Source organism: Lampetra planeri, unplaced genomic scaffold (assembly GCF_965212315.1).
Source record: "Lampetra planeri unplaced genomic scaffold, kcLamPlan1.2.h2 scaffold_1667, whole genome shotgun sequence".
In the NCBI taxonomy this organism is placed as follows: Eukaryota; Metazoa; Chordata; class Hyperoartia; order Petromyzontiformes; family Petromyzontidae; genus Lampetra; species Lampetra planeri.
This window is the reverse complement of record NW_027614400.1, coordinates 1-24,560: the sequence shown is the minus strand read 5'-3', so window position 1 is coordinate 24,560 and position 24,560 is coordinate 1. Positions and strand designations below refer to the sequence as shown.

At 59.8% G+C, this 24,560-nt stretch overlaps 1 protein-coding gene across 1 annotated transcript; it reads left to right on the top strand.

Moving 5' to 3' along the window:
• Positions 1-283: 283 nt before the first annotated feature.
• On the top strand, positions 284-24,535 carry LOC144739701 (rho GTPase-activating protein 44-like; the record flags this gene model as incomplete). The annotated part of the gene is given in 18 exon segments (XM_078622622.1): positions 284-388; positions 3,345-3,418; positions 6,841-6,952; positions 7,729-7,805; positions 8,797-8,911; positions 11,170-11,238; positions 12,864-12,945; positions 13,399-13,523; positions 14,889-14,997; positions 15,530-15,611; positions 16,137-16,217; positions 17,038-17,151; positions 17,462-17,550; positions 18,198-18,283; positions 18,286-18,422; positions 22,082-22,195; positions 22,197-22,280; positions 24,251-24,535. Coding segments are annotated over 18 exon segments (1,869 nt in total), but the record flags the coding sequence as incomplete, so codon positions are not given.
• Between the last annotated feature and the right edge of the window lie 25 nt (positions 24,536-24,560).

Below are 24,560 nucleotides of genomic sequence, written 5' to 3'. Positions count from 1 at the left end.
CCCGTAGACCCGAGTTCGATTCCCGCTCACGGCCGACAACACCATGTGACGATTATCTGAACCGGTCCTGGGCCTCCCCTAGGTCGGCTCAGCCTCAAATGAGTACCTGGTGCGGTGTGTAAACATCGCCACTGGGGAGACAAAGGCGGCCTTCCGTGGTGCTGGCCACCCACCTCCTCGTGTGCCGTGCTTGCCTTACGAATTGCTGCTGCTCGCTAACGGCACTTGCCCCAACAGTCTGTTAAAGGCTACGCGGGGGACCTTTGTCTGTGTGCCTGCGTAGGTGGAGAAGAGGCTGGAGAGCCTCAAGATGGTGTTCCACCACGCGCACAAGAAGCTCAGCGGCTGCCTCCACGGAACCCCGGGGCTCGACCTCGACAAGAGATTGGTGAATGCCGCCTCCACCTCCACACGCGGAGATGCCCAGAACCTTCAGGGGGGCTACAGCCTTGACCCTGTAGACTCACATGGAGACCCATAGCCTTAGGTAGGCCTACAGCCTTGACCCTGTAGACTCACATGGAGACCCATAGCCTTAGGTAGGCCTACAGCCTTAACCCTGTAGACTCACATGGAGAACTCATAGCCTTAGGTAGGCCTACAGCCTTGACCCTGTAGACTCACATGGAGAACTCATAGCCTTAGGTAGGCCTACAGCCTTAACCCTGTAGACTCACATGGAGAACTCATAGCCTTAGGTAGGCCTACAGCCTTAACCCTGTAGACTCACACGGAGACCCATAGCCTTAGGTAGAACTACAGCCTTAACCCTGTAGACTCACACGGAGCCTTAGGTAGGCCTACAGCCTTAACCCTGTAGACTCACATGGAGACCCATAGCCTTAGGTAGAACTACAGCCTTAACCCTGTAGACTCACACGGAGACCCATAGCCTTAGGTAGGCCTACAGCCTTAACCCTGTAGACTCACATGAAGACCCATAGCCTTAGGTAGGCCTACAGCCTTAACCCTGTAGACTCACATGAAGACCCATAGCCTTAGGTAGGCCTACAGCCTTAACCCTGTAGACTCACACGGAGACCCATAGCCTTAGGTAGGCCTACAGCCTTAACCCTGTAGACTCACATGGAGAACCATAGCCTTAGGTAGGCCTACAGCCTTAACCCTGTAGACTCACACGGAGACACATAGCCTTAGGTAGGCCTACAGCCTTAACCCTGTAGACTCACACGGAGACCCATAGCCTTAGGTAGGCCTACAGCCTTAACCCTGTAGACTCACACGGAGACCCATAGCCTTAGGTAGGCCTACAGCCTTAACCCTGTAGACTCACACGGAGACCCATAGCCTTAGGTAGGCCTACAGCCTTAACCCTGTAGACTCACATGAAGACCCATAGCCTTAGGTAGGCCTACAGCCTTAACCCTGTAGACTCACATGAAGACCCATAGCCTTAGGTAGGCCTACAGCCTTAACCCTGTAGGCTCACACGGAGACCCATAGCCTTAGGTAGGCCTACAGCCTTAACCCTGTAGACTCACATGGAGAACCATAGCCTTAGGTAGGCCTACAGCCTTAACCCTGTAGACTCACACGGAGACCCATAGCCTTAGGTAGGCCTACAGCCTTAACCCTGTAGACTCACACGGAGACCCATAGCCTTAGGTAGGCCTACAGCCTTAGCCCTGTAGACTCACACGGAGACCCATAGCCTTAGGTAGGCCTACAGCCTTAACCCTGTAGACTCACATGGAGACCCATAGCCTTAGGTAGGCCTACAGCCTTAGCCCTGTAGACTCACATGGAGACCCATAGCCTTAGGTAGGCCTACAGCCTTAACCCTGTAGACTCACATGGAGACCCATAGCCTTAGGTAGGCCTACAGCCTTAACCCTGTAGACTCACATGGATAACCATAGCCTTAGGTAGAACTACAGCCTTAACCCTGTAGACTCACACGGAGCCTTAGGTCGGCCTACAGCCTTAACTTGTAGCCTTAAGCAGACCTAAAGCCATACCCAGTAGACTCACACGGAGACCCATAGCCATCAACAGGCCTGCAGCCTTACACTGTAGACTCATACGGAGACCCAATGACTCACACAGAGACCCATTGGCTCACACAGAGACCCTTAGACTCACACAGAGACCCATAGACTCACACAGAGCTGTGAGTTGATAGTCTAAGCCCATTCACCGATGACTGTACACAAAAAATAATCACGTTACATTTGGTTCTGCATTTAATTTGGGGAATTTCCGGCACTGAGAATGGAAAACGAATCGGTCTGACTGTGACAAGGCGAGCTTCACTCGCACGCGGCAGAGCGGCTGGGACAGGGCTGCCCTCTGCTGCGTGTAGAGAGCGGGCCACACTACCGCCCCTCGCACAAAGACAAAGATCCCCCGTATTGCCTTTGATAGGCTGTTGGGGCAAGTGCTGTTAGCGAGTAGCGCCTATGAAGGCCGGCACGGCACACGGCGGAGTGGGTGGCAGCACTTGCCCCAGCAGTCTGTGAAAGGCTATACGGGGGATCTTCGTCTTTGCGCGTGAGCGTCTGCGTGAGTGGCTGAGTCAGAGCTGCTGTGATATCGTGTCGTTTGTAAGCAGTTGTTTATCGATGTGTCTGTGTATATATCTGCCTGTGTGTGAGCCCTTGCTGGTTCAACAGGCGTTGTGGCATGCCTGTACGTGCCTCTGCATGCCTGGGTGTGTGTGTGCGTGTGTGTGGGGTGTGTGGGGAGCGGTGGTGCAGCGTTTAGCGCTACGCTGCGCTACGAACCGGCCGACCAGAGTTCGATTCCTGCTCACGGCCACCAACACCAGTGACGATTATTGGTCCTGGGCCTCCCCTAGGTCGACTAAGCCTCAAATGAGTACCCGGTGCGGTGTGTAAACATCGCCACTGGGGAGACAAAGGTGGCCGGGCGTGGTGCTGGCCACCCACCCCCTCGTGTGCCGTGCCGGCCTTCACAGGTGCTGCTCGCTAACAGCACGTGCCCCACAAAGTCCGTGAAGGCTTTATGGGGGTTCTTTGTCTTTGCTGCATGTTCACGTGGTCTCAAAGTGCACCTGGCCTGGCACAGACACCGTGGTGACGTCACTGGCACTTAGTGGCAAATGGCGCGTGTTGTTGTTATGTCGTGTGTTAACGCGTGTGTGTGTTAACGTGCGTGTGTGTTAACGCGTGTGTGCCGTGTGTGTTAACGCGTGTGTGTGTGAACGTGCGTGTGCATGTGTTAACGCGTGTGTGTGTTAACACGTGTGTGCGTGTGTTAACGCGTGTGTGTTAACGCGTGTGTGTGTGTTAACACGTGTGTGTTGACACGTGTGTGCGTGTGTTGACACGTGTGTGCCGTGTGTGCATGTGTGTGCGGTACAGAAGAGGGTGCCGGTGGCGGTGCTCGCCGTGGGTCTGTCGGACAGCTACCGCACACTCGAGGACATGCCCTTTGGGTGAGCCCGCACGCACACACGTAGCTACACACACACAGCTACACACACACAGCTACACACACACAGCTACACACACACAGCTACACACACACACAGCTACACACACAGCTACACACACAGCTACAAACACACAGCTACACACACAGCTACACACACACAGCTACACACACACACACAGCTACCGCACACTCGAGGACATGCCCTTTGGGTGAGCCCGCACGCACACACGTAGCTACACACACACAGCTACACACACACAGCTACACACACACACACACAGCTACCGCACACTCGAGGACATGCCCTTTGGGTGAGCCCGCACGCACACACGTAGCTACACACACTCAGCTACACACACACAGCTACACACACACACACACAGCTACCGCACACTCGAGGACATGCCCTTTGGGTGAGCCCGCACGCACACACGTAGCTACACACACACAGCTACACACACACAGCTACACACACACAGCTACACACACAGCTACACACACACACAGCTACACACACAGCTACACACACAGCTACACACACAGCTACAAACACACAGCTGCACACACACACAGCTACACACACAGCTACACACACAGCTACACACACAGCTACACACACACAGCTACACACACACAGCTACACACACACACACACAGCTACCGCACACTCGAGGACATGCCCTTTGGGTGAGCCCGCACGCACACACGTAGCTACACACACACAGCTACACACACACCTACACACACACAGCTACACACACAGCTACACACACACACAGCTACCGCACACTCGAGGACATGCCCTTTGGGTGAGCCCGCACGCACACACGTAGCTACACACACACAGCTACACACACACAGCTACACACACACAGCTACACACACAGCTACACACACACACAGCTACACACACAGCTACACACACAGCTACACACACAGCTACACACACACAGCTACACACACACAGCTACACACACACACACACACAGCTACCGCACACTCGAGGACATGCCCTTTGGGTGAGCCCGCACGCACACACGTAGCTACACACACACAGCTACACACACAGCTACACACACACAGCTACACACACAGCTACACACACACACAGCTACACACACAGCTACACACACAGCTACAAACACACAGCTACACACACACACAGCTACACACACAGCTACACACACAGCTACACACACACAGCTACACACAGACACAGCTACACACAGACACAGCTACACACACACACAGCTACACACACACACAGCTACACACACACAGCTACACACACAGCTACACACACACACAGCTACACACACACACAGCTACACACACACAGCTACACACACACAGCTACACACACAGCTACACACACAGCTACACACACACAGCTACACACACACACCTACACACACAGCTACACACACACACCTACACACACACAGCTACACACAGACACAGCTACACACAGACACAGCTACACACACACACAGCTACACACACACACAGCTACACACACACACAGCTACACACACACACAGCTACACACACACACAGCTACACACACACACAGCTACACACACACAGCTACACACACACAGCTACACACACACAGCTACACACACACACAGCTACACACACACACAGCTACACACACACACAGCTACACACACACACCTACACACACACAGCTACACACACACAGCTACACACACACACAGCTACACACACACACCTACACACACACAGCTACACACACACAGCTACACACACAGCTACACACACACACCTACACACAAAGACAAATATCCCCCGTATAGCCTTAACAGACTGTTGGATAATCGTCATTGGTGTCGGCCGTGAGCGGGGAATCGAACTCGGGTCACCGGGTTCGTAGCGCAACGCAGCGCTAACCGCGACGCTACCGCTCCGCACACACACACACGCACACACACACGCACACACACACAACCGACATGCACTACGCACACACGCGCACACACACGCACACACGAGCTCGCTCGCGCTCACGCTCGCTCATGCCCTTCGTACGCGAGCCCTCTCCAGTCCCCTCCACCCGTGACCTCTAGGGCCCCGTGACGTCATCACCGTAGGAGTATGCCAAATCCTTCCCCGAGTCGCCCGCAAGCGGAAAAATAAAAAATGAGAAACGTTAAACATTTACCGGAGCTAAAGTTAGAGGCAGAATTCACGTTTCATGGAGGAGGGGGGTGGGGCGGGGGGGAGGGGGGGGGTGGGGGCGGGGGAGGGGGCGTGGTCCTGCCCTAGCGTGAACTGGGTTCTCAAGAGCACTGAGTTGATGGTCTAAGCCCAGTTGACATTGAGACCCATAGACTCACACAGAGACCCATAGACTCACACAGAGACCCATAGACTCACACAGAGACACAGACTCGCACAGAGACCCATAGACTCACACAGAGACCCATAGGCTCACACACAGACCCATAGACTCGCACAGATACCCATAGACTCGCACAGAGACCCATAGACTGATAGAGACATATAGACTCCCATAGAGACCCATACCCTCGCACACAGACCCATTGACTCACGTAGAGACCCATGGACTGACACAGACTGAGCAGTGATTAAACCGGAGTTCTCAAGTGCAGTGAAGTTGAGGCTCTTGGCCCAGTCACCAATGGTTGCACAAAAAACCCTGTCACGTCAAAAATGTTGTTCCGCGCTTAATTTGGGGGTGAATTCCAGCTCTGAGAACGTTAGCACAGAGCGGGTTGACTGCTGCGGGGCAGAGGTCACAACCGGGTACCCGACACCCGTACCCTACCCGATACCCGGCTACCCGTACCCGGCCGGGTACGCGTACGGGTACCCGTTTGCGACCCTGGTGCGGCTGGGTACGGGTACGGGTAGGCCGTGAGTCACCGGTGAATAACCGTTTGTCACTCATTTCGGGTAGGGTACGGGTAGGGAACGGGTACCCATTTGCGACCCTGGTGCGGCCGGGTACGGGTAAGGAATCAAAACCCGTTTGCGACCTCTGCCGCGGGGGAAGCAATTGCAGCCGTCCCTCGGCTCACGAGTTTGTTTTATTCCTTCCACGGAAACTAATTGTTCACCGAAATAACTGTTCATCGGAAACGTTAAAATCACCGAGTCGGCAGGAGAGCCGTTTCCGCCGCCAACACAGACGGCGCGCCATGTCAGCGGAGCCCCAGTCGAGGTGTCTGCTGCTACTGCTGCTGCTACTGCTGCTGCTACTGCTGCTGCTGCCGCTGCTGCTGCCGCCGCCGCCGCTGCTGCTGCTACTGCTGCTACTGCTGCTACTGCTATGTGTGCGGCTACTGCTGTTTGTGCGGCTACTGCTGTTACTGCTGCTTCTAATGCTGCTGCTGCTGTCGTTGCTGCTTCTCCTACCGCTGCTGCTGCGTCCCACAGCAAGGTGCTGCAGCAGTGCGGGGAGGCGCAGCTGAACCTGGCGATGGAAGTGTGCAACATGGAGGGCAGCGTGGAGACCAACGTGCTGGAGCCCATCAACCTCCTAGCCGAGGTGATGGCCCCCACCACCCTCCCTCCCCCCTCCCCCTCCCCCTGTCCCTCCCCCCCTCCCTCCCTCCCCCTCCCCCCGTCCCTCCCTCCCTCCCCCACGGACCCCCCACGAACCCACCCCCGTGTACAGTACCCCCACGGACTCCCATGGATCCCCACCAACCCCCCTCAATGGACCCCCCCGCCCCCCCTCACCGACTACCCACGGACCCCCGTGGACCCCCTCACAGACCACCCCCATATACAGCCCCTCGGACTCCCGTGAACCCTCACCGACTACCCACAGACTCCCACGGACCCCCACCGACTACCCAGGGAACCCCTCAAGACCCCCCCCCACGGTTCCCTACCGGCTCCTGAGGACCTTCACCGACCCCCAGAGATCCCCAGAGATCCCCACGGACCCCTGTGGACCCCCCCCCCCCCCCACGGACCTTCCCTGACCCCTATGTGTACCCCCATGCACCCGCCACAGACCCCCACGGATTTAATGGAAAGGTTTCCACCGTCTCTACCACTATGGGTCTCTATGGGGGTCTATGGGTCTCTGTGTGAGTCTATGGGTCTCTGTGTGAGTCTATGGGGTCTGTGTGAGTCTATGAGTCTCTGTGTGAGTCTATGGGTCTCTGTGTGAGTCTATGGGTCTCTGTGTGAGTCTGTGAGACCCCCCCCCGCGGTGTAAACGCTGTGGTTGGGACTGGAACCCGCGATGGCGCCGGCTGCTGTGCGCCTCTGAGCCCCCTCCTCTCCCCCCCCCCGTGCCCTCTGACCCCGCAGGAGCACATCCCCAACATCCAGAAGCAGAGGAAACACCTCAGCAAGATGGTGCTGGACATGGAGGGCGCCAAGTCCAGGTGGGACCCAGCGACACGCCACCCGCATCCACGCGCGCGTGCGTGTGTGTGTGCATGCGCGCGTGTGCGCGTGTGCGTGTGTGTGCGCGTGTGCGTGCATGTGTGTGCGTGTGCGTGTGCGCGTGTGTGCGTGCATGTGTGCGCGCGCGTGTGTGTGTGCGCGCGTGTGTGCTTGTGTGCGTGCGTGCGCGTGTGTGTTCGTGTGTGCGCGCGTGTGTGCTTGTGTGTGTGTGCTTGTGTGCGTGTGTGTGCGTGTGTGTGCTTGTGTGTGCGTGTGTGTGCGTGTGTACGTGTTGTTGCGTGTGTGTGCTTGTGCGTGTGTACGTGTGTGTGCGTGTGTGTGCTTGTGTGTGCGTGTGTGTGCTTGTGTGTGCGTGTGTGTGTGTGTGCGTGCGTGTGTGTGCTTGTGTGCGTGTGTGCTTGTGTGCGTGTGTGTGTGCGTGTGTGCTTGTGTGTGCGTGTGTGCGTGTGTGTGCTTGTGTGTGCGTGTGTGTGCGTGTGGGTGCTTGTGTGTGTGCGTGTGTACGTGTGTGTGCGTGCTTGTGTGTGCGTGTGTGTGCGTGTGTACGTGTGTGTGCGTGTGTGCTTGTGTGCGCGTTGGGAGCAGTAACGTCGCCCTTGGCGCGCTGCACTATGAACCCGGCAGCCCGAGTTCGATTCCCAATCACGTTCAGTATCAATGACAGACATCTGAGCCAGTCCTGGACTGTGAATGTCCCCACCGGTTCTTCCTGGCGTGGTGCGTAGTCAACATCGCCACTGGGGAGACATCTCAGAGTGGTGTTGCCCCCCCCCCCACCCCCTCGTGTGCTGTGCCGGCCTTCATTGGTGCTCGCCGACAGTTCTTGCCCCAACAGGCTATATGGGGGATCTTTGTCTTTGTGTGCGCGAGTGTGCACGTGCGGGCATGATTGACGGACTTCTCCCTTCCTCTCCTTCCCCATTCCTCCCTCCCCCTCTCCCCCCCTGCCCCCCCCCTCTCTCCCTGCAGGTACCAGCAGGCCTCCAAGGTGCTGCAGGGCAACGTGGGGGCCATGACGCCCAGCAAGCTGGAGGCGCTGCGCGAGGAGATGGAGGAGGAGGAGAACAAAGTGGAGATCATGAAGGTGCCGCACCCTCCCCTCCCATCGGCAGCAGCACCGTGCCCCGCGTCACGGAGGGGGGGCACGACTCCAGGGCCTTCCCCGAGGGGGAGGGAGGGGAGGAGGTGGGGAGGGGCCTTCCCCTCGCTCCCCTCCCTCCCCTCTCGCCCGTAGCTTCTCTCGCCCGCTCGCAATCCGCCCGTCAGCGTCCGTATTTCGAGTCGAGGAGGAATCCGATGAGCTGTGAAGCTCTTCAGCAGGGGCCACGGGGCTCGGCAAGTTGTCCCACCAGCTGGCATCCCTCTAGCGGCGCCTCCTGCCCTAGCTCCCCCCTCTCCCTCCCCCCTGCTCCCCTACAGCTGGCGCTGTGTGGCACAGCGCAATCACGACGCTGCTGCTGCTGCTGCTGCCTCACAGCCTCACGTGGTAGTTTCACAGTAGGCGGGGGGGAGGGGGCGTCGTTGCTGCTGTTCGGTCTGCTCTAGGGGGCACCCCCAGTGGCAGCTGTCCCTGTGCGGCACAAGTCTGTATCGTCACGCAGGGAGGCGACGACGCCGCTGCTGCAGCCGCCGCTGCTGCTGCTGCTACTGCTGCTGCCGCCGCTGCTGCTGCTGCTGCTGCTGCTGCTGCTGCCGCCGCTGCTGCTGCTGCCGCCGCTGCTGCTGCTGCTGCTGCTACTGCTGCTGCTACTGCTGCTGCTGCTACTGCTGCTGCTGCTACTGCTGCTGCTACCACTGCTGCTGCTGCTGCCGCCGCTGCTGCTGCTACTGCTGCTGCTGCTACTGCTGCTACTGCTACCACTGCTGCTGCTCTGCCGCTGCTGCTGCCGCTGTTGCTACTGCTGCTGCTGCTGCTACTGCCGCCGCTGTGTCTCACAGACGCCGGCTGCCGCCGTACTGAGCGCTCGTGCGGAGGCCGCTCCCGGTACAAAGTCCGCCCCAGTGGTTACGGCCTGCCGGCTCGCCACGCGAACCTTGACCCCCCCCCTCCCTCGTGCGCACCGCCACCCTCCTTGAAGTGCTGCCCCCCCCCCCTCACCGCCACAGCCCCAGGTCGTAGGGTAGGTGATGAGTAGTAGTAGTAGTGAGTAGTAGGGTGCCACTCAACACACACAGAGTCACGGTGTAGAGGCGTAGACACAGAGAACAAGATGGGGACCCTGAGTGGGTGAGTGAGTAGGTGGGTGTGTGAGGGAGTAGGTGAGTAAGTAGTTGAGTGAGTAGGTGAGTGAGTAGGTGAGTGAGTAGGTGAGTAGCAGGGTGCCACTCAGCACACACAGAGTCACGGTGTAGAGGCGTAGACGCAGAGTGGAGGAGGGGCGAGGAACGGAGAGTCCAAGGAGGAAGTAACGACGAGGAGGGGAGTGGGAGACCCCACACAGCCTGAGGCCTCTCTCCCCATGTGCTCTCTCTGTGTCTCTGTGTCTATGTCTCTCTCCCCATGTGCTCTCTCTCTCTGTGTCTCTGTGTCTATGTCTCTCTCCCCATGTGCTCTCTCTGTGTCTCTGTGTCTATGTCTCTCTCCCCATGTGCTCTCTCTGTGTCTCTGTGTCTATGTCTCTCTCCCCATGTGCTCTCTCTCTGTGTCTCTGTGTCTATGTCTCTCTCCCCATGTGCTCTCTCTCTGTGTCTCTGTGTCTATGTCTCTCTCCCCATGTGCTCTCTCTGTGTCTCTGTGTCTATGTCTCTCTCCCCATGTGCTCTCTCTCTGTGTCTCTGTGTCTATGTCTCTCTCCCCATGTGCTTCTCTCTGTTCGCACCCCGACACACGCACAGCAAGCCACTTGGGTGAGGAAGCGAACCCAGGCCCCTGTTGCCGTGAGCCGCGAGCATTACCCACCAGCCCCTCCGGCCGTGTCGTCTCCCGCGCGCTCGCCCGGTCGCACCAACCGCGCCTGATGCTTGTGACTTGCCTTCCCTCCTCTCTCTGTCTCTCTGTGTGTCTCTCTCTGTGTCTATGTCTCTCTCTGTCTGTGTCTCTCTGTCTGTCTCTCTCTCTGCCTCTGTGTCCCCCGTGCTGCGCTAACTACTACGCCACCACCAGTGACGATTATTTGAAGCGGTACTGGGCCTCCCCTAGGTCGATTCAGCCTCAAACGAGTACCTGGTGCGATGTGTAAACATCGCCACTGGGGAGACAAAGGCGGCCGAGCGTGGTGCTGGTTACCCACCCCCTCGTGTGCCGTGCCGCCCTTCATAAGTACTCGCTAATAGCACTTGCCCCGACAGTCTGTTAAGGCTACACGGGGGATCTTTGTCTTGGTGTTCTGTGTGGGTGGCTAGGACCAGTATGCCACGGAGCTCTACCAGTTCGTGGCCAAGGAGAAAGGCTTTGCCGACTACTTTGTCAAGGTGAGCGACGCACACACACACGCACGTACACACGCACGTACACGCACGTACACACACACGCACGCACACGCACGTACACACGCACGTACACACACACGCACACGCACACACACACGTACACGCACGCACACGCACGTACACACACACGCACGTACACACGCACGTACACACGCACGTACACACACACGCACACGCACACACACACGTACACACGCACGCACACACACACACGTACACACACACGTACACACGCACACGCACACACACACGTACACACACACGTACACACACACGCACACGCACACACGCACGTACACACGCACGTACACACACACGCACGTACACACGCACGCACACACGCACACGCACACACGCACGTACACACGCACGCACACACACACGCACGTACACACACACGCACGCACACACACACACGTACACACGCACACGCACACACGCACGTACACACGCACACGCACGCACACACGCACCCACACACGCACGTACACACACACGCAAGCACACACACACGCACGCACACACGCACACGCACGCACACGCACACGCACGCACACACACACGCACGTACACACACACGCACGCACACACACACGCACACACGCACACACACACGCACACACGCACGTACACACGCACGTACACACACGCACACACACACGCACGCACACACACACGCACGTACACACGCACACACGCACGCACACACGCATGTACACACGCACACGCACGCACACACACGCACGCACACACACACGCACGCACACACACGCACGTACACACACGCACGTACACACACACGTACGCACGCACGTACACACACGCACGTACACACGTGTGTGCACACAGAGATAAAGACAAAGATCCCCCAGTTTAGCCTGAACAGACTGTAGGGGCAAGTGCTGTTAGCGAGCACCTATGAAGACCGGCACGGCACACGAGGGGGCGGGTGGCCAGCACCACAGGGCATCCTTCCAATCCTGTGGAACCCCTCCAGTGGTCCAGACTGTTGTTATGATGTCATGTAGGGCAGTCTGTGCACAAACGCCACCCTCCCTCAGCATTTCGCTTGGGAGATCATCTCTGCCCGGTGCCTTTCCTGGCCTTCAGTACTTCCTCAACAGATGGCACCTCAGCCAGCCACTCACAGGGGGTGACTTCCTCCTCCAATATTTGAGGCACCGCAGCCTCAGCAAGGTCATCCCCACTTTGTCACACGTTTTCCTGGCTGAGGGATTTCCCCTCCCCCAGGACCTCACAGATCTCAGCAAATCTGCAAACCTGTTCCCGGGGGTCGGAGATTGGATCACAGTTCTTTCCCTTAATGATGGTAATAGGTGTGGCGCTGCAGGTTACTTTTTTGATGGAGTTAAATAGGGATTTGTGATCGCGGGCCACTGACGCAGACTCCATCTCCTCAGCAACCCGCGACCACCACCCATCCTTGCAGCGCCTTACGGCTCTCTGAACCATGCACACGCACGCACATACACGAACACACACGCACACACACGCACACACACGCACACACGCACAACAAAGACACGCACAATGGTGGCGGTGTGTGACATGTTGACGTGTGTGCGTGTCCCCGTGTCTCCGTGTAGCTCCTAGAGACGCAGGCCGACTTCCACAAGAGGTCCCTGGCGGTCATCGAGACTCTCCTGCCCAAGATCACGGCCGAGAGAGGTGAAGCTCCCTCCCTCCCTACCTCCCTCCCCCCTCTTCCAGCCCTTGGATTGTGTGTGTGTGTGTGACCGTGTGTGTGACCGTGTGTGTGACCGTGTGTGGTTGTGATGGTCTTTTGACGTGGGGAGCGGTGGTGTAGCAGTTAGCGCATCGCTGCGCTACGAACCCGGCGTCCCGGGTTCGATCCCCATTCACAGCCAACACCAGTGAAGATCATCAGAACCGGTCCTGGGCCTCTCCTAGGTCGACTCAGCCTCAAATGAGTACCTAGTGCGGTGTGTAGTAAACATCGCCACTGGGGAGACAAAGGTGGCCGGGCGTGGTGCTGGCCACCCACCCCCTCGTGTGCCGTGCCGGCCTTCACAGGTGCTGCTGCTCGCTAACAGCACTTGCCCCTACAGTCTGTTAAGGCTACACGGGGGATCTTTGCCTTCGCGCGTGTGCGTGTCTCAGAGCACTGCGTGCGTCCCTGCTACGGGCAGCCGCTGGAGGAGCACCTGCACCTGAACCGACGGGACATCGCCTTCCCCATCGAGGCCTGCGTCGTGGCACTCATGGACAGCGGCCTGCAGGAGGAGGTGAGCGCCCAGGGCGGGAAGCGGGCGATGGTGAGGGATGGTGAGGGATGGGTGAGCGATGGTGAGGGATGGGTGAGCGATGGTGAGGGATGGGTGAGCGATGGTGAGGGATGGGTGAGCGATGGTGAGGGATGGGTGAGCGATGGTGAGGGATGGGTGAGCGATGGGTGAGGTGTGTGTGTATGTGATGGTGAGCGATGGTGAGGGATGGGTGAGCGATGGTGAGGGATGGGTGAGCGATGGTGAGCGATGGTGAGGGATGGGTGAGCGATGGTGAGGGATGGGTGAGCGATGGGTGAGGTGTGTGTGTATGTGATGGTGAGCGATGGTGAGGGATGGGTGAGCGATGGTGAGGGATGGGTGAGCGATGGTGAGGGATGGGTGAGCGATGGTGAGCGATGGTGAGGGATGGGTGAGCGATGGTGAGGGATGGGTGAGCAATGGTGAGGGATGGGTGAGCGATGGGTGAGGTGTGTGTGTGATGGTGAGCGATGGTGAGGGATGGTGAGCGATGGTGAGGTGTGTGTGTATGTGAGCGATGGTGAGCGATGGCGAGGGATGTGTGAGCGATGGGTGAGGTGTGTGTGTGTGTGTGTGCGATGGTGAGCGATGGGTGAGGTGTGTGTGTGTGTGTGTGCGCGATGGTGAGCGTGTGTGTGTGTGTTTGACTATGTATCCATAGCTGTCAACCCCTAATCAGCGCCCTACCTCGTTACAGACCAACTCAGACCTCATTGTTCACCCCGTGTCCCCTTACAAATCTCAACGTTCATCCGACAAAGTCCCATCACGAGGGAGAAACACAAACAAATAGATATTTAAAAAAAATTCGCCCGTATTGAAACGGCTGTCACGTCGTATGGACCTGAATACTCAATTTCCCTGTACAAGAATACGGGGTAGACCGCGTGTGTTGACACTGTGCGTGTGTGTGTATGCACGTGTGTGTGTTCACGTGTGTGTGTGTGCACGTGTGTGTGTGTGTGTTGACACGGTGTGTGTGTGTGCACGTGTGTATGTGTGTATGCAGGTGTGTGTGTATGTATGAACGTGTGTGTATGCACGTGTGTGTGTATGTGTGCACGTGTGTGCACGTGTGTGTATGCACATGTGTGTGTGCACGTGTGTGTATGCACATGTGTGTGTGCACGTGTGTGTGCGTGTGTGTATGCATGTGCGTATGTGTGTGCACGTGTGTGTGTTTTGACACGTGTGTGTGTGTGTTGACACGTGTGTGTGTGTGTGTGTGCACGGTGTGTGTGTTGACACGTGTGTGTGTGTTGACACGTGTGTGTGTGTGTGTGTGTGCACGGTGTGTGTGTTGACACGTGTGTGTGTGTGTGCACGGTGTGTGTGTGTGTGCAGGGTCTGTTCCGGATTGCGGCTGCCAACTCGAAGCTGAAGAAGCTGAAAGCGTCGCTCGACTGCTGCATCGTGGAGTCGGACTTCTCCCCTGACCCGCACGCCATCGCTGGTCACTACGCACACAGACACACACGGACACACAGACACACACACAGACACACACAGACACACACACAGACACACACACCGAGACACAGACACACACACCGAGACACAGACACACGGACACACAGACACACACACAGACACACACACACGGAGACACAGACACACACACATGGAGATACAGAGAGACACACACGGACACACAGACACACACGGACACACAGACACTCACACGGATACACAGAGAGACACACACGGACACACAGACACACACACAGACACACACGGACACACACACAGACACACACGGACACACAGACACACACACAGACACACACGGACACACACGGACACACACACAGACACACACGGACACACAGACACACACACAGACACACACGGACACACACGGACACACAGGCAGGAAGAGTCACGAGGACTACCGCCACCGCTGCCCTCCCTTGACGGACTCTCTCCCTCTTCCCCCCTCCCCCCTTGACAACGTCACTCTCCCCCCCCTCCCCCCGCGGCTGCAGGGGCTCTCAAGTCCTATATCCGTGAGCTGCCCGAGCCCCTCATGACGTTCCACCTCTTCACAGACTGGAGCAAGGCGTTCAGGTGGGGGGGTCGGGGGGGGCGCACTCACCTCACGCACACTCACCTCACACACACTCACCTCACGCACACTCGCCTCACGCACACTCACCTCTGTCACACACTCACCTCACGCACACTCGCCTCACGCACACTCACCTCTGTCACACACTCACCTCACGCACACTCGCCTCACGCACACTCACCTCTGTCACACACTCACCTCACGCACACTCGCCTCACGCACACTCACCTCTGTCACACACTCACCTCACGCACACTCACCTCACACACACTCACCTCTGTCACACACTCACCTCACGCACACTCACCTCACACACACTCGCCTCACGCACACTCGCCTCACGCACACTCACCTCACACACACTCACCTCACACACACTCGCCTCACGCACACTCACCTCACGCACACTCGCCTCACGCACACTCACCTCACGCACACTCGCCTCTGTCGCACACTCACTTGTTGTGTTCTCATCAACACCCCCCGCGTGACCCCCGCGTGACCCCCGCGTGACCCCTCTCCAGCATGCCCGATCAGCAGGAGCGGCTGCAGGCGCTGTGGTCGGTGTGCGACCTGCTGCCCAAGGAGAACAAGGCCAACTTCCGGTGAGGGGACGACCTCGCAGTGACCTCGCAGTGACCTCGCAGTGACCTCGAAGTGACCTCGCAGTGACCTCGCTCGGCAAACTACGACCCCATCTCGACCTCGCTCAGCAGGCCACGCTCTAGCCTTGACCTCGCCCAGCAGGCCACGCTCTAGCCCTGACCTCGCCCAGCAGGCCACGCTGCAGCCTTGACCTCGCCCAGCAGACCACGCTACGGCCTTGACCTCGCCCAGCAGACCACGCTCTAGCCTTGACCTCGCCCAGCAGGCCACGCTCTATCCCTGACCTCGCCCAGCAGGCCACGCTGCAGCCTTGACCTCGCCCAGCAGACCACGCTGCGGCCTTGACCTCGCCCAGCAGACTACGCTCTAGCCTTGACCTCGCCCAGCAGGCCACGCTGCGGCCTTCACCTCGCCCAGCAGACCACACTGCTGTAGCCTTGACTTGACCCACCAGCCTGCGGGTGGTGGTGTCTGCGTGTCTGCGTGCAGGCTTTGATATGCGTTGCTTCGTCTATGTCTGCGTGTCCGTGTGGGGAGCGGTGGCGCCGCGGTTAGCGCGCCGCTGCCACCTCGGCTCTGAGCGAGTACCCAGTGCGGCGTGCACACATCGGCACCGGGGAGGGGAAGGCCTCTCCCCGGTGCTTCACCCCCCTCCATCAACGCGCCGCTCCGGCCTTCCTAGGCGCTACCCACTCGGCGCTCGCCAACAGCGCTCGCCCCGACGGCCTTGCGCGGGCGGTGGGCCACGCGGCGGGGGGAGCTTTGCCTCCGGCTCTCCGCCGGCGCTAGCGCGTTGTTGCCGTTGCCCCGCCGCCGCAGGTACCTGATGAAGTTCCTGGCGCGGCTCGCGGAGCAGCAGGAGTTTAACAAGATGACTCCCAGCAACATCGCCATCGTGCTGGGGCCCAACCTGCTGTGGGCCCCCACCTCCAGGTGGGCGACTCGCTGCTCCACCGCTCGCTCCTCCGTCTCACAGCGTTACAACGGGGCGGGGGGGGTGGGGGGCGGAGGGGGAGTGGTGGGCGGGGGGGGGGTGGGGGGCGGGGGGGGGGGTGGGGGGCGGGGGGGGGGGGCGCCCGGCATTGTGCAAAAAAGTGTTCCCGAATGGAATAACCGCGTTGTAGCAAAAACTAAACAACAACCACCAAATACACTACACTTGTATGCACACAGCTCACAATCATGTCTTCCCGTGTCCCCCCCCCCCCCGTGTCTCCCCCCCCCGTTCCACCGCGTGCGGCAGCTCCGTGGACGCGATGTCCAGCGTCTCTATCCAGGTGGTCGGCATCGTGGAGATGATGCTACAGTACTCAGAATGGTTCTTCCCTGACGGTCGGTACCCCACTCCGTGTGCGTGCACTCGCATGGGCCTGCGTGCCTGCGTGCGTGCGTGTGCCTGCGTGCATGGGCCTGCGTGCGTGCGTGTGTGTGCGTGCGTGCGTGTGTCTGCCTGCGTGCGTGTGACTGCGTGTGCCTGCGTGTGCGTGCGTGTGCGTGCGTGCGTGTGTGTGCGTGTGCGTGCGTGTGTACGTCTGCCTGTGTGCGTGTGCGTGCGTCTGTCGTGCTGGCCTCCGCAGGTGCTCGCGAACAGCACTGGCTCCTAGTCTGTTAAGGCTGTACAGGGGAATCTTTGTCTTTGTGTGCGCAGCCACCACCAGTGACGATTATCTGAACCGGTCCTGGGCCTCTTCCAGGCCGACTCGGCCTCAAATGAGTACCTGGTACGGTGTGTAAACATCGCCACTGGGGAGACAAAGGCGGCCGGGCGTGGTGCTGGCCACCCACCCCCTCGTGTGCCGTGCCGGCTTCCATCGGTGCTACTCGCTAACGGCACTTGCCCCGACAGTCTGTTACAGGCTACACGGGGGATCTTTTGAGTGTCGGATGGCTGTGGTCTTGGCCAATCCACCCTCTCTGTGTGCGTGAGTGATTGAGTTGGACTCCCGCCCCCTGTCCCCCTCCTGCTCGTGCGTCGCTAGAGGTGGAGTTCGACCAGACGGGAATTTTTGCGGCGGCATCGCAGCTGCCGGCGGAGGGGCCGGGGGGAGCGCCGGCGGGGGGGGCCGGGGGGGGGGGCAGCTGCTGGCGCCCGGCGTCAACGGGGAGAGGCGAGGAGGAGGAGGCGGCGCCGAGGGGAGCCGCGCCCGGCCGCTCAGCGTGGCCACCGACAACGACCTGGCGCGCGAGCTGCACAAGAAGGACGGGTGAGCACACACGCGGACACGCGGACACGCACACACACACACGCACAACACACAACGCACGCACACACACAACGCACGCACACACAACGCACGCACACACAACGCACACACACACGCACACGCACACACAACGCACGCACACACAACGCACACGCAACACACACACAACACACACACACAATGCATGCACAACACACGCACAACGCACGCACAACACACACACAACACACACACAACACACACACAACACACACACAACACCGCACACACACAACACACACACCACACGCACAACACACACGCACACACAACACACACACCACACACAACACACACACCACACACACAACGCACGCACAACGCACGTATTCGCACACACATGCAGACAGCTGCCCTCTTGAGCTGCCCGGGTGACGCTGTGTGTGCTGTGTCCCGCTACCGCCTGCTGCTGCTGCTGCCACTGCCGGGCTCACCGCACTAACCGCACACCCCCCACGCGCGCAGCTAGCGGGGGGGGGGGGGGCGACCAGGGCGGGTTAACCCACTCCTCCTGTCTGTCTTCCCCTGTGCAACCCCCACGCTCAGCTTTCGGAAAATACAAAGGTAACAACCCTCCCCGTCTCACGTCCTGCCTGGCCGCCACCCCCCCCCGCCTCCTCCTCCCCCCACTTAACCACTCATCCCACTCATCATTAACCAGAGGGGAGGGGTGGGGGGGTCCTACGTTAGGAGACGGAGGTAGAGACGCACGGCGAGACCCGGGGGGGGGGGGGGGGGTCGAGTCGGTGAGGCTGCAGGGGGTGACCGGGAGACAGAGGAGGGGGGGGGGGGTCGGGGGAGTAAACCGAACATCATCATCATCGTCATCATCGTCGTCGTCGAGGCGGAGGGAGGTGTGGTGAGACGCAGGGAGATACTGGGAGACGCCAAAGAGACACAGGGACATCTAGGGAGAAGCAGCAGGGAGACGCAGCAGGGAGAGGCAGCAGGGAGAGGCAGCAGGGAGACGCAGCAGGGAGAGGCAGCAGGGAGAGGCAGCAGGGAGAAGCAGCAGGGAGAGGCAGCAGGGAGAGGCAGCAGGGAGACGCAGCAGGGAGACGCAGCAGGGAGAGGCAGCAGGGAGATGCAGCAGGGAGAAGCAGCAGGGAGAAGCAGCAGGGAGAGGCAGCAGGGAGAGGCAGCAGGGAGACGCAGCAGGGAGACGCAGCAGGGAGAGGCAGCAGGGAGAAGCAGCAGGGAGACGCAGCAGGGAGACGCAGCAGGGAGACGCAGCAGGGAGACGCAGCAGGGAGACGCAGCAGGGAGAGGCAGCAGGGAGAGGCAGCAGGGAGAGGCAGCAGGGAGACGCAGCAGGGAGACGCAGCAGGGAGAGGCAGCAGGGAGACGCAGCAGGGAGACGCAGCAGGGAGACGCAGCAGGGAGACGCAGCAGGGAGACGCAGCAGGGAGAGGCAGCAGGGAGAGGCAGCAGGGAGAGGCAGCAGGGAGAGGCAGCAGGGAGAGGCAGCAGGGAGACGCAGCAGGGAGACGCAGCAGGGAGACGCAGCAGGGAGACGCAGCAGGGAGAGGCAGCAGGGAGAGGCAGCAGGGAGAGGCAGCAGGGAGAGGCAGCAGGGAGACGCAGCAGGGAGAGGCAGCAGGGAGAGGCAGCAGGGAGACGCAGCAGGAAGACGCAGCAGGGAGAGGCAGCAGGGAGAGGCAGCAGGGAGACGCAGCAGGGAGACGCAGCAGGGAGACGCAGCAGGGAGACGCAGCAGGGAGAGGCAGCAGGGAGAGGCAGCAGGGAGACGCAGCAGGGAGACGCAGCAGGGAGAGGCAGCAGGGAGACGCAGCAGGGAGAGGCAGCAGGGAGAGGCAGCAGGGAGAGGCAGCAGGGAAAGGCAGCAGGGAGAGGCAGCAGGGAGAGGCAGCAGGGAGACGCAGCAGGGAGAGGCAGCAGGGAGAGGCAGCAGGGAGAGGCAGCAGGGAGAGGCAGCAGGGAGAGGCAGCAGGGAGAGGCAGCAGGGAGACGCAGCAGGGAGAGGCAGCAGGGAGAGGCAGCAGGGAGAGGCAGCAGGGAGAGGCAGCAGGGAGAGGCAGCAGGGAGACGCAGCAGGGAGAGGCAGCAGGGAGAGGCAGCAGGGAGACGCAGCAGGGAGACGCAGCAGGGAGACGCAGCAGGGAGAGGCAGCAGGGAGAGGCAGCAGGGAGAGGCAGCAGGGAGAGGCAGCAGGGAGAGGCAGCAGGGAGACGCAGCAGGGAGACGCAGCAGGGAGACGCAGCAGGGAGAGGCAGCAGGGAGACGCAGCAGGGAGAGGCAGCAGGGAGAGGCAGCAGGGAGACGCAGCAGGGAGAGGCAGCAGGGAGACGCAGCAGGGAGACGCAGCAGGGAGAGGCAGCAGGGAGAGGCAGCAGGGAGACGCAGCAGGGAGAGGCAGCAGGGAGAGGCAGCAGGGAGAGGCAGCAGGGAGAGGCAGCAGGGAGACGCAGCAGGGAGACGCAGCAGGGAGAGGCAGCAGGGAGAGGCAGCAGGGAGAGGCAGCAGGGAGAGGCAGCAGGGAGAGGCAGCAGGGAGACGCAGCAGGGAGACGCAGCAGGGAGAGGCAGCAGGGAGAGGCAGCAGGGAGATGCAGCAGGGAGAACCGGGGAGGCAAGGACACGTAAGGAGACGCAGTGAGGCACGTGGGGAGCTCACGAGATGCGGGAAGACCCAGGGGGAGGCCAGGGAGACACGGAGACCAAGCGTGGACATCCAACATGTTGCCAGTCAGAGTTACCTCTTCCCCTGCAAGTTATTTTGAACGTGCATGGTCGACGTTGCGCTGTTGTTGTTGTCGTTGTTGTTGTTCCTAACGGTGACGTTGTTGTTGTTGTCGTGTGTCCGCCTGTCTCCCCGCCTGTCTCCCCGCCTGTCTCCCCGCCTGTCTCCCCGCCTGTCTCCCCGCCTGTCTCCCTGCATGCCCCTTCGATTAACCGCCTGCCCCCTGCCGCTTGCGATTGATTCTCGATTAATCGCGCACACTCACACCACCACTCCTGGCGTCACCGCTGGGATTGGCTGTCGCCAATCGATGGTGCGCGGCCGAATCTCCTGCCGCTGATTTCTCTGCGAATGATCTCGACGGAATTGGGGAATTGTTGCTGGGAATCTGCGCCGTTCCTCTTGCGATGATCGCACGCGACGTTGTACTCACTCGCGATTCCCACCATGACCTGTTACCGACACCACACTAACATCGCTATCATCACCACTGCCAACACCTCCATCACAACCTCCAACACCACCACCACCGCATTACCGCTTCCACCACCAACACTAACATCGCTATCATCACCACGGCCACCACCATTATCATCAACACCATCACCACCACGACCATCACCACCACGTACACCACCTCTACCATTGTCGCCACCACCACCACAACTCTCCTCGCCATTGCCACCACCACCACCACCAACACCACCTACACCTCCAACACAACTTACACCTCCAACACGACGTCCACCACCAACACCACCGCTTCCAATCAACCGACGGATCAATCAAACCAATGAACCTCGTCCCACGGTCCCCGGCCAATCGTAACGCGGGCGACCCCCGATTGACCCCCGATTGACCCCCGATTGACCCCCCCGGCTGGCCGGCCGCCCGCCCCCCGTTGGGCGCTGCTGCTGCAGGGCGACGCGCCACAAGGAGCGCGGCAGCTTCTACCGCGCGGCCACCACCATTAGGATGCAGAACCACGTGGTGGGGGTCGTGGGGGGTGCGGGGGGTGGGGGGGGCGAGGGGGGGGACCGCCCTCTCCTGCCCCAACACCCCCTCCCTGTACACGGCCCCCGGCTCGCCGCCACCGCCGGTGGTGGTGGTGGACAAGAGGTGAGCGTGGGCACGTGTGTGTGTGTGCGTGCGTGTGTACGTGTGTGTGTGTACGTGTGTGTGCGTGTGTACGTGTGTGTGTGTACGTGTGTGTGTGTACGTGTGTGTGTGTACGTGTGTGTGTGTACGTGTGTGTGTGTACGTGCATGTGTGCGTGTGTACGTGCGTGTGTACGTGCGTGTGTACGTGTGTGTGTACGTGTGTGTGTACGTGTGTGTGTACGTGCATGTGTGCGTGTGTACGTGCGTGTGTACGTGTGTGTGTACGTGTGTGTCTGTACGTGTGTGTGTACGTGTGTGTGTACGTGCGTGTGTACGTGCGTGTGTACGTGCGTGTTTACATGTGTGTGTGTACGTGTGTGTGCGTGTGTACGTGCGTGTGTACGTGTGTGTGTGTACGTGTGTACATGTGTGTGTGTACGTGTGTACATGTGTGTGTACGTGTGTGCGTGTGTACGTGTGTGTGTACGTGCGTGTGTACGTGTGTGTGTGTGTACGTGTGTGTGTACGTGTGTGTGTACGTGCGTGTGTGTACGTGCGTGTGTGTACGTGTGTGTGTGTACACACACACGTACCCCCTAGTGGAGCATCTTCGCCGGTTGGAAACATTTAGGCTGGCCTGCCTACGATCCATCCTGGGTTTAACCAGGCTGGATTGTGTGAGGAGCTCACAAGTCCTTGAAAGATCTGGGCAAAGTCCCATCAGTGAGCTCCTCCGGCAGGCAAGGCTGCGTTGGCTGGGTCATGTAGCCCGCATGCCCAGCCACCGCATGCCTAAACAGCTTTTGTTCGGCCGGATCGAGGGGGCTAAACGGGCACGGCACGGGCTGGAGAAGAGATTGAGTGATGTGGTACAGGAGGACGTGGAGCTGAGGGGACTTGCTGATGACTGGTACCAGCGGTGTCAAGATCGGCCTCAGTGGAGGAGGCTCGTGAAGGACGCTACTGGGCAGTTGGAGGCAGTCGCCCTCCAACAACAACGGAGGGCGGAGGAGCGACGCTCACAACAACGAGCGGAGCGCCGGGTGGTTAAAGCACAGCAAGTTGGCACAGTAGGGGGCACAGGTGGTGCATCAGCCAGTCATCTCGGTCATCTCGGTCAGTCGACCCGTGGCACCTGCTGGGTCTGCCCCGTGACCTCCTGCCAGCGGGCGTTCGACACTTCACGTGGCCTCAGGGTGCACATGGCCTGGCACAAGCGTCGTGGTGACGTCACCGCCACTTAGTGGCGAATGGCGGTTGTTGTTGTGTACGTGTGTGTACGTGTGTACGTGTGTGCATGTGTACGTGTGTGTACGTGTGTGTACGTGTATGTACGTGTGTGTGTGTACGTGTGTGTGCACGTGCGTGTGAGGAGCGGTGGTGTAGCAGGTTAGTGCGCTGCGCTACAAACCCGGCGATCCGGGTTCGATTCCCATTCACGGCCAACACCGCCAGTGACGATTATCTGAACCGGTCCTGGGCCTCGCCTAGGTCGACTAAACCTCAAATGAGTACCTGGTGCGGGGTGTAAACATCGTCACTGGGGAGACAAAGGCAGTCGGGACGTGGTGCTGGCCACCCACCCCCTCGTGTGCCGTGCCGGCCTTCATAGGTGCGGCTCGCTAACAGCACTTGCCCCGAGAGTTCGTGAAGGCTACACGGTGGATCTTTGTCTTGTGTGAATGAATGTGTGTGCGCGTGTACCCATGCGTGTGTGTGTGTACGTGTCTTTGTGCGCGTGTACCCATGTGTGTGTGTGTGTGTGTACGTGCGCGTGTCTTTGTGCGCGTGTAGCCGTGTGGCAGTGTCGATGCTCCGGTGAGCACGACTCGAGTATCGGCGATGTCGCTGCCGCATCGCGCCGTTGGGACCGCACGCCAACCCCCCCCACGTGGTTTAACCCGTGCCTCTCCCTGTGTGTCTCTGTGTCCCCCCCGCGTGTCTCCCCCGCGTGTCCCCCCCGCGTGTCCCCTGTCTCCCCGTGCCCAGCGCCCTCAAGCTGCCCCAGGTGTCACCGACGTTCGGCCGCAAGTCGGGGCAGGGCAGCGTGAACCCCCAACCCAAAGGTGAGGGCGGCCCACCGCGACCCCCACCGCGACCCCCACCGCGACCCCCACCGCGACCCCCCCACCGCGACCACCAAGAGCCGCTGAAATATTCAGAATCTTTATTTAGGCTGCGGGAGGAATCCGATGAGCCATGAAGCTCTTTTGCACAGATGTCCAGTAGGGGGCACGGGGTCAGAGTTAGGACGGCAAACACAATGCAAACACACGGTTGGAGGGCAAGGCATGGGAAC